This window comes from Erithacus rubecula (genome assembly GCF_903797595.1).
Source record: "Erithacus rubecula genome assembly, chromosome: Z".
Lineage (NCBI taxonomy): Eukaryota > Metazoa > Chordata > Aves > Passeriformes > Muscicapidae > Erithacus > Erithacus rubecula.
In genome coordinates, this window is record NC_136661.1 from 8,407,504 (window position 1) to 8,418,501 (window position 10,998).

Below are 10,998 nucleotides of genomic sequence, written 5' to 3' on the forward strand. Positions count from 1 at the left end.
TTTTGAGGTCAAGAAGCCAAAAATGTTTATATTGTGAATGATTTGTGCCGTGATACTTCAGTAATTGTCATCTAGAAAGGAATGGGGAGAAGTATTGTTAAAGTCTTTTTATCTTTTATTGGCAATGAATATGTAAATAATGAACTTCGATTAAAATAGATGTATTTTGATACTACTGTCAGGTTGTGGTCAGGATCTGTATGCAAATATAAGGTAAAAATTGACACTTAAACCAATTTTCCAGATGTGACCTAGGTTTTTAAAACAAGAAACAGAGCCAAACCAATAACCACCCTTTTGTTCTTAACACTTGGGTAGGGAAGATTCTGTTTCAACTTTGGATAAATTTTTCAAATAGTCAATGTGACTGTGAACATGCATCTCTTTAAAATAAAGGGTATGATTGAAGAATGGAATATGACTTTATCTTTAGTCTTCACACCTCTAAAGTAGAGCTGTAATATTTTTAAGAGGAAAACAAAACTGATCTTTCCCTTTTCTCTGCCTAGAATTCTTGTTCCTGAAACACAAGAATTCTGTTTACCTTGTTTTGAAATTTTCAGTTGATTTCATTTAGGCTTTATTCTATATTTTACATTTCAGTCTTCTGCTGTCTGTTCATTCATGTAGTTTACAGAGAGGGATTAAATAAGGGCCCATTTCATTAACTCATCTCTACTCTCTAGTCATCATCTTCAGTTCCTATTATGTCGTTAGCGAAATTATTTTTTAAGGCTGGTGTTCTGTTGGTGTAGGAGGAGGTAATGCATGACAGCAGATGAATGGAGTATAAGGATTCTGAGATGGCTTTAGTTTTGAATCTGTATAATAAACATTCTCTGTGTCCCAGTAAAAAACTACTTAAAGAAATAAAACAGGTTTTTTTCCCTAACTGGAAATGTGTGAGAGATGCATTTGTTGCTTGTGACTAAAGTAAGTAGATCTTGCATTTGTATGTTTTATGTATGTACTGAAAGAATTAAAGTTATACTAGTGTGATGCAGAGGGGAGAGTTGGGGTTGTTTTCATCATGGTCTAATTTAAGACACTCAGCAATTTCTGTTGCTAACATTTAGGCATACAATAATTTGCCATTGTCTGAATTAAATGGAAAATAAATACATAAAAGCAAAAGCAGTTGTAAATTAGATCAAAGACCATCCACGGTTCACAGAATGAACATCAAGTATTGTTTTCAGATGTATAAACCGAGATTTCTAACCTATATGATTGTTTAATCTTGTAGGACTTTATTTTTTTTTGTGATGCTGTTGCATCATGGATTAGCCCAAAAGATGATCTTCGAGACATGTTCTGTAAGGTAAGGCTGCTAAGATAACAGTGTATTCTAGTGATGGTTGTTTTACATCCTCTGGTTTCTTTCTTTCCTTCTCACTGCTAGCTCTTACTGTGTTTACGGTCATGGAGGTTTCTCTGCCCTCTGAGGTTCATACAAGGTCATAAATTGTTGGAGAAAGCCTCATGAAAATCCTGACTTCTTTTTTTAATCTGTATCATCTTACATGTATTTGGATTATTCCAAACTTTTTGAAATAGTTGAAAACTTTACTTGAGGTGTTTTTTGAAGGGATAATGATCCTCAAACAGCTTTTCATAATGTCAAGCCTACTATGTTTTTCCTGCATTTGGAAGAATGGGAGATTATACTACATGTAAGACTTTTTTTCAGAAGATTAGATTTATATGGTTCAAGACTATTTTTTGCCACAAAGATGGCTACTTTATTTTGGAGACATACATAAGTTTCAAATTAAAAATATCCCAGTGATATCTTCTTTGTTTCTCCTAACTTCTGCTGAAAATAATAGATTGCTTAATCCTCCTCAGAATCCCTCTTGGTTGAATAAGTTTTAAGACACTAACATGCAGTTATACCTAAGAATTAATCCCGTCAGTAGAAGTGTCAGTAGAATTTTAAAAAGAGGAGTTATATCTAAGAATTCATCCCTAAGCAAAGCATCACTAGAATTTAAAAAAACGGACTGTGTGCCTTGTATTAAGTAAGTAAAAAACAAAAAAGCCCCACCCAGAATTCAATATATTGTATTTTAGCACTAGTGTCTTAAATTTTAAAAGAAGAGAGATACAGAGAAGTGGTTTACCTCACAAGTTTTAAAGTGAAATCCCCATTTTTAAAAGTTCTATGTCAAAAGTAAGGTTCATAATATTTTGAAAGTAAAAATGGAGCATATTCTTAAGCGCTTATTAGGATCATGGTTTGGTATTGTCATTTTTCTTCAATTAGTGACATGTGTAAGTGTCAAATCAGAAGCTAAAACTTTTCTATCCCATCTTTAAGAGGAAAGACAGAAATCTAGCTGTCCTAGTTAGTCTCTCAGACCTCCTTCCAAGGAACATTAGGTCTAGAAAAGATCATACATCTATGAGTATTTATCTGCAGAATGAAACAGCAATTACAATTTAAAAGGAGGTCCTGGATAGAGTCTGTGATGATTGCCCAGTCTCACTGCATGTTTTTGCACCAGTCCTTCTTCAGGGTAAACTCCTCTTTCTCAGATTTTTTTCCAAGTTATCCGTTTAGGATACAATGCATTTGAACTAAACAGAGTGTTTCTTGGTCACTTGTCATAAAGACATCCTTGCTTTTTTAAACAAGCAATTTTAAAGTCTTTTTTGTGGGTTTTGCCTTGCAGAGAAGGAGATAAAGCTTTCTGCAGTGATGGCATGCAGGGTTTTTAGACTATTTCTTAATGAATGTGCAATTCCTATAGTCCAACTAGATGTTTTTCCAACAGTAATTATGACTTTAAGGAAAGGGAAAGAAACAAAACTTGTCCAGGTTTTGAAATCCTTTTATTTGTTTGTTTTTTAGTGCTAGAACTGGAAGAGAAAATACTTTCAAGAGCATGAATAGATGAGATGAGCTGCCACTCATCAAAATCTGACTTATAATCTTTTGTTATACCTGAGCATTCTTAAATTTTCAGTAGTTTCTTAGCAGCTGGTTAATGTGACTCTTTGGGTTTAGGAAAGAGCCTGCTTGTGGGAGGGAGAAAAGCAGTAAGCTAACTGGTTGCATGTAATGTCATTAACACTACATCTGTTTAAAACCAGCTCTTGACAGTCTTGTGTTGAGCATGAACTTGTTACCATGAGCTTGAATTTTGACATTGCCTTTTATTTGAGGATGTTTCACTTGTTCCACAATTCAGTTACACTGAGTGTAAAAAGGGAAAGCAATTTAGATTTTTTTGGTATAATTTTTTATGAGGAATGTAATTTTCTCTGCTTTTGTCCTTTCTAATGGTTGGCTTTTACTTGCTGTTTTAAGAGATAGCATACTAAGATTTGTTTTTTGTTACTGTGATTTCATTTTCAGTTAGTTTATTACATCAGAAGTTTCAGACTGAAACCTGTGGATTATTTGTTTTCCTCTTTCACTGGTTTTTGATTGCAATTGACTGTGTATCCCTGATCTTTCAAAACAAAGGTTTTAAGAGATTCATTTTTAGTGAAGTTGTCTTACAGTTCTATGCAGAAAACAGAGTTGTCAAAGATTTTATGTTTGTGTTAGAAATTGACAAGTATTCATTCATTCAAAAGCTGTTTGCTGTTTAACTCAACTCCCCACAACATGCTTCACATTTATTCAAAAATAAACATGAACACAGTAGTCTTAAAATATATGAACTGTCAATTGATAAAATGGATGGATGGATGGATGGATGGATGGATGGATGGATGGATGGATGGATGGATGGATGGATGGATGGATGGATGGATGGATGGATGGATGAAAAGTGAATTGAAAAACTATAAATAAACTTTCTGAAATGGCTTAACTCTAGGTTTTAAGTTCCCTATTAAAAATATATATAAACACGTATACTAGTTTCTTTGGTTAGCTATATTCTTTATGTCATCTTTAAAGAAACATTAAGAAAGACCTTGCTGTACTTTCTTTGCTTCTTTGTAGCATTTTGGTAGGATATTGATGAATTCAGATTGCCAAATATACAACGCAGTTTGTGGCTTACTGTATACAAGGCTAGTAAATAATGTGCTCTCTGTTTTTTGCTTATTTGGACTTCCTCTTTCTTTTCCCTCTGTAGATTCTTCATGGATTTAAAAATCAAGTTGGGGATGAGAATTGGAGGCGTTTCTCTGACCAGTTTCCTCTTCCCTTAAAAGAGCGCCTTGCAGCTTACTATGGAGTTTAACCTCATGCACTGTAGCTGCAGTCCCATAATTAGAGGTAAGCATAGAGAGCTGGAACTTCCTCCGTTTGCATCATAAGAAGCATAATTAATTCATCAGTCTAGAACTGCTGAGCTACACTGGAGAAGGTATCTTTCCAGGGATGATAGTATACCTGAATTATGGCGACTGTAGCAAAACCATTTGTCTGATTTTTTTTTATTGTTACAGAGAGAGAAAGTGAGCCTATGATAAACACATTAGTTTATCAAGAAAGTTGAAAGTGTAGGTATAGCAAAGTGCTGGTTCAAGTTTAATAAGCAAAGTGATGAATATGATCCTCAAGTCATCATATGAAAGACACAGGCTACCTTCTATGTTATGAATTCGTAGATGGCAGATGTGGTCAAAGTGGGAATACTCTTCTAGGATAAGAAAGCAGATTTGTTAGCAAAGTAGCTATGAGAAGTCTAATGACCTCCTGACTACTAATACTAAATTATCTTTCCACTGTATAAAGAATGCTATGCTACTAACTGCAGTAATTGTAAAGTTTTATGTTTGGGGAAGGCGGATGTGTTTATTATTGCCATGTTCCATTTTGTGTGTCAACTCAGAATTATTAGATACTTCCATGTGGAGAACGATTCAGCTTTGACAAAGAGCAGTGAAAGTGCATTCCAGAGTAGCTCTATTATTTTACCATCTTGCTTTATATGCTGCTTGTATACGCTGTAGAGAGCAAATTTCCCATGTGTGATACTGTGTGAAGAAATTATTATATTGTCCAAAAAAGAGAGTGGATTTTTATTCTTTTAGTCTTTATATAGATTTGATACTTCTAATAGAATTTTTGTACTGAAATTATGAGAGTGAGTCATGCAGTTCTGTTTAGTGTTGAAATGGACAACTATTTAAAAAGTCAGCCTAAGATTTTTTCAAAGTCAGTGTCATAAAAAATCCTGTTTGCATTGCATGTTTGATCAGAGCAATGGATTAAAAATAAAACAGATGCATGCTTATCAATGAGGACATTTTAGTTCTAACTTAAGGGTGTTTTCTTCTCCTGATGAAAAGGAATTCAAAGTGATGAAATCCATTATTCTCAGTTTCAACTGCAGAAAAGCTACGGCAGTCTTGTTTAATCCACTCGAAAAGGAAGCTGCTAGGTCAGTTGCAGATAAGTTTAATATTCTTTCTCAGTGTCATGACTGCCTCATAATTTTGCACTAAAAAAGGAAAAACTACTTAGAATATATAGGATGCTTTTATCTTAAATCTAAGTTTAGCACAATGGTAGAACTGTCAGTGTGGCTTCAAAGCATATGTTGTTGTTTCATGAATAATAATTCATCTGATACAAATAGTCTGGTTTCTTAACAGACTTAAAAGAGAACATTAGGCATAAATCCATTTTTAAGTTATAGTTTGGCACTTAGTGCTCGAAAAAGACACTTTGTTAATGTACCTGTCTGCCAGATGTTCAAGGTAAGATCTAATTATACCATTATCTTTTCTTTTTATAGGTCCTTCAGTCTGGGAGACTATGAGGGAGCCTCTGCACCCAGGGAAAATGTTACCCTTTACTGGGGGGAAGGGTAAACCAGTAGGGAATACAGTACAATCCCAACCCTACTGGGAGGGGCGGGAGGGAGGTGTTGCCGTCACTGTATTAAGTCGATGTTGGGAAATGTTTTAACATCTGGAGCCTTTGTGGGTGGAAATCTGTCTCCTATTACACCTCTGCACTGGATGTGAAGAAGAAAAAAAAAAGAATCTAGTCACAAAACAGCACATTCTGGAATATTGTGGGGATTTATATTAAAATAAGAAACCATATAATTGAACCTTAGGGATACGTAAAGAGGAAAAATATTTTGCGCACAATAAAGGAAACCTAAGAATGGGGGTCACAAACAGTAAAAGGCTTTCTTTTTTGTTTTCTGTTTTTTTAAGTAAGGGTTTTCTACATTATTTCATCCTGCTTGGTGGGATTCCTAGGTATTTGCATGTTAATGAAGAACTACACAAACGAAGTTAGTACAGTTAAAATGCAGTTTGTGTCTGTATTAGGAACAGGCACTTGCAGTGTACAGTATAGAAACCCCATCATAAAATAATAAAGGTTAACTTGGACAAAATGAAGCAACCTTAAAGCTGCCAAATAAGTCACTCCTTTTATTTTTGGGGTAAAGAAGAGGGACACTGCAAACGAAAGATTGACATCTTAATTTTTACATTAAGAAAAACAACCAAGGTAGTGGATATGATTTTATTATTGTACTTTGTTAGTTTTGATTTCTAGAGTAAGGCATTATTCTTAACTTGCAGTTTAAGGTTCAGGCATGCGTTCTGGCTCCTAGTGATCAGAAGTACTTTTAATTAGTGGGAAAGTAGCATGCTTGCATCACATAGAGTGAAATTGGTATACATTTACCTATGTTGCGCCAGTTTTGTGTTGCAGTTTACCAATTCAATATAGCCCTGCATTTAAAATTCCTTTTTAAGATTCAGTGGAATTTATTTTTATTAAGAATATAGATATAAATTACTGTAGTTAACAATTAGGCCTTGAAATACCTTTTAGGATCTGTTAAGAATAAGATTGATATTGTATTGTGTGTAACCTGCACAATGTGGAAAGCTGATATAGCTGTGCAAAATATTTGCCTCTGTGCTGTCAGTGTGATGTGCTTTCTGCATGGTTATATACTAGTGATTTTATCAGAATCTCTAAAATGAGTTACATGGTAAGACCTGTTAAAGGCTGCATAAATGTTAGTTGGCACGTAAAGACAATTGTAGAAGTTGATGACAAGATTGCTATATTTGTGTTTATTCCCACTCAACGTATTACCTTCTACGCTTTCTTTTTGTTCAAAGCATGATCTTAAAGAGATGTTTAAGTTAATGGATGTAATGCAGGGTATCTACACTGTATTGGCGCATGTTGGTGGCCCTTTGTGATGTAGTTAAATGCACAAGGGTGCAAGTTTAAAGCTACAGAGTGAAAGTTGGTTTGGATCCTCTTCATTTCATTTGTTTAGCTTTTCTGTTGTGTTTTTTTTTCTCTACTTACATGTATTCCTGTGAATAAATCCTTGTTAAGTTAACGCTTTACTTTTCCTTCCATGTGTATTTTCTTATGTACTGTGAATGTGAAATCCTAACTGGTACACTTGATCTTGTGTCCATCTGAAAGTGGCAAGTCTTTATTAATTTAGATTGCCTAAAGAGTATCCCATGATGATAAAGGAAAATGGAGAGATTTTTAACTCTGCTGGTCAGAGGTGAAGCCACACCTTTCCATTTTTCAAGTGCTGCATTATTAATCTGCAAAACATAATTAAGCCATAACAGCCTTTTTGTAGATTTAGTTTCTCACCTTTGCATTGCAGAATGGATACTGGATAACAGTTTTTGGTTTAGTTGGTGTTTTCTGGTTTGTTTTCTTTTTTTTTCTCCTTTGGTTGTTTGGTTGGTTTTTGGGGTTTTTTTGGGGTATTTTGGGGGCTCTTGAAGGAGGTTGTGGGTGTTTTTTTGTTTTGTTTTGGGGGGATTTTTTGTTGTGTTTGGTTTGGTTTTGGGTTTGTTTGTTTTGGGTTTTTTAATTGGGGCTTTTTTAAGCACTTGCTCTTCTTTGCATGGTTCTGTTCTTTGACTGTTGAGTGATTTAGCCATTGCACTGAAGTTTGAGCTGTGTGAGTGTGAACTTATAAATGCTGTTTGAAGAATTTAGACTTTTTTTTTTTTAATGCATGATCACATGCATGTTTTCTATTCCCCTCCCCTTTTTTTGGCTTTGCAAATTTTAGTGGATTTATGCTTGAAGCATAGTTTGGACATGTACTGTGTGAAATGCATTTGATAATGCCAGTACATAGTATTTATTCAATTTGATCAAAATTGCATGTGATAACTTGCTTTCAAGTTACATTACTACAATAGCAAACCAAAAATACCTTCTCAACTAAAAACTCTGATATAAATTAGTAAAATTCAATTTTAAAACTTTAATTTTGAAAGGGAACATCCCTGCCCAAAATTTAGCAAGGTGGGATATTATTTTAGACCTAAACTTGCTTTAATTTTAAATGTGTTTGAACATTAAGGAAGAGTTTCAGAGAAATAACATTAAAAAGTTTATAGGATAGAAAAACTATCCAAATGATATAGTAGTGTAACAACAAAAATCTGGGTTTAACTAAACTTCTTAAATTCAGAAAGCCTCTCTAACCAAATAAAACCACTCCACCTCACCTTGGATTAGCTTAGGATGCCACTTCTGTACATATTTCTTTTAATACATATTTTTTACAGATGTGAACTGATCTGGTATGACAGCAAGGAAAATAATTTAAAAGGGCAGGAATAACTAGGACAGGAATAAACAAAATAGTTTTTTTGTATCAGTAAGTAATGTCATGGTATATTTTAAAGCAAATAAACCGTATTCCTAATGCATAATATAGCGCAGAGATTTGCAGAAGCTTTTTAGGGTGTAATGTGAGGTAAGAGAAGTTCTGAAACAGCATTAATATTTAAAGCTGAATTATTGCATCATGGGATATATAAAAAGCATCTTAATTCTTGTGGTGTAGTCTTGACAGTTCTTGAATGTTGACTGAATGTTTATACTGGTAGACTTGTGAGTTTGTCTTTGTTACATTCCAGTGTTTCTGCCTCTTGGCATGCTAAAAGCACGGCTTACTTCATTTGCTCCTTACACACTGAAAAAGTGCTGTTAGTGTGCTAAACTACAGAAATAGCCGCTGCTACGTAATGGTGTAGATTTTCTACTTGAATAATTTTGTTGTAGGAACCTCAGGAGGTCAGTGTTTACTGTTTTTATATATGCCTTTTTCCTGTTATGAGTTTCCCTTTTTGAAGGATTCTGAGAGTGAAAAAAAGCTGCTGATCAACCTAAGTTGGTAACAGAAAGTGTATTTAAAATCCTTATAAATGCATCTTTTTGGCAGTTCAAAATTGCTGTTAAATTAGTCTTAAGTGAAGTTCAATATTGAATCTTTTTCATAACACAGTCAGGAAACCGCTCTTTTCATTTTGGAAAACAGATTAGACTAGTTCATTATTTTAACCAGTGCAAGCAAAAGTAATCAGTTTTGTATTTTCTTTTCCAAAGCTTGATCATTTTCTAAATCAGTGAATATGTATATATTTAAATTGTAAGAAGCTAATTCTTATGCTTTAGTTCATTGCTCCTTGAAACTTGTACTCAGAAGATCACTTTTAGAAGAATAGGTTAAAATTTGTAATAATTATAATTTTTAAATGTTATGAAGTAGCATAAGTTTTGTAATTAATAATATTGATAATACACACTGTGATTTTTTTTTAGGACTTTTATGTTAGCATCAGTCTTAATTACTTAAACTGCATATATTGTATAATAGTATAATGTATATTTTAAAACTTCAAGTGGCTTTCCTCAAGCAAAACTCATTGCTACTTAGAAATATTCAAATACTAGCTTTATCTCAGGTGAATACTCTTGTATCCTTTTTGTTCAGAACACATGCTAATAAAAAAGTGTTGTAGTTATATCAGTTTACCTATTTCATTTAGGCAGCTCCTCTTGTCTTAAACTTACTCTAAATTACCCTTCTACTGTGGGACAATAATGACTTTTGCTTCATCTATATTATTCATATTGAATGTATTAACAGATAAGGTGCAAAAACGTTCTTCCCTTAAGGAGAATGCATCCATATTCAAACAACTGAAATATTTCTTTTTAAAATGCTTTAAATGCATCATTCAATTGGAAAGCTTTTGTTTTAGATTTTTTTTTAAGGAAAGAAGTCGTAACTTAACACTAACTGCTTCCATACTCTCATGAGGATGACAGATGCATAAAGCTTTTATATAGGGTCTGAAGTGTGACTTTTTATCTTAGATAAAGGTTAAGCTCTACAGTGAAATGGCAAAACATCCTGCAATTAATCTCAGATAGATACTGATGTAGTTTGCACATGTATTTGTTATAATATAACCTCACCTTGAATAAATAAAGCTTGTTCAGTAGCTATGTATTTCACACACCTATGCATTCTCCAGGATGGTTTGCATCCATCAGTCTTCTATGTATTCTCCAATAGAAACTTGCATTTTGTCTGCCACTGTTGCTTGCTCTTTGCACTTAACGGTTGGAGCAAGCCAGTTTTAAATGGGGAACTGAGGCAAGTACTCTTCTTGCTTGCCTTGTATATTCTGCTAAAATAGTGATGCTCACTTGTTTGAATGTACGTAAATGAGGGAAGTTTGAAATGGCTCTATAGAATGAATCCATGTGTGGTGTTACAGTATGCTTTAAGTAAGCCAAATCCACATCTCAAAGAATTCAGCACTTAGAGTATAATTTTTGCCTAAACTTGTTCTGTTGTGCTACTTTTACTTTAGGTATCTATTTCCTTATTTCAGGTGAGCAACAAAATTAAGAAGATTTGAGTGTTTTTTGTGAGGACAGCAATGAGAATAAAAAGATTGATATAAGGAGTTTTATTTGGCTGTTGAAATCTGCAGTGTAATAACTTTTTTGTGGAAAGAGATAGATAGTTATGTTGTACATTGTTTGACTTGGTGATAACTGATACTTCTAAAATTTTTAATTGGATGAAGTACACCAAATAGTTTTAATTGAAAGGTGACCGAATCTTTCTGCTGACAACTTAGGTTGTATAAGTTTTGCTTGAAAGCTTTAAATCTTTTGTTTCTGTATCTGCCACAATGTTGGAATGTTTCCTTCAAACATATCCTCCTGCAACCTCTCAAACTGTACTAAATTGAGTGATATTTCTT

The 10,998-nt window shown here is 33.7% G+C and overlaps 1 protein-coding gene across 2 annotated transcripts in view; it reads left to right on the plus strand.

Annotated features, from left to right (window-relative positions):
* The window catches only part of TNPO1 (transportin 1), a 52,505-nt gene extending 45,206 nt beyond the window's left edge, over positions 1 to 7,299 (plus strand). For both annotated transcript variants that reach the window (XM_079330294.1, XM_079330295.1), the window contains 3 exons: positions 1,247 to 1,321; positions 4,095 to 4,237; positions 5,706 to 7,299. In XM_079330294.1, coding sequence (XP_079186420.1) covers positions 1,247 to 1,321; positions 4,095 to 4,202 — 183 coding nt within the window. In that variant the 3' untranslated portion in view covers positions 4,203 to 4,237; positions 5,706 to 7,299. The remainder of the gene's footprint in view (positions 1 to 1,246; positions 1,322 to 4,094; positions 4,238 to 5,705) is intronic.
* Positions 7,300 to 10,998: the final 3,699 nt, after the last annotated feature.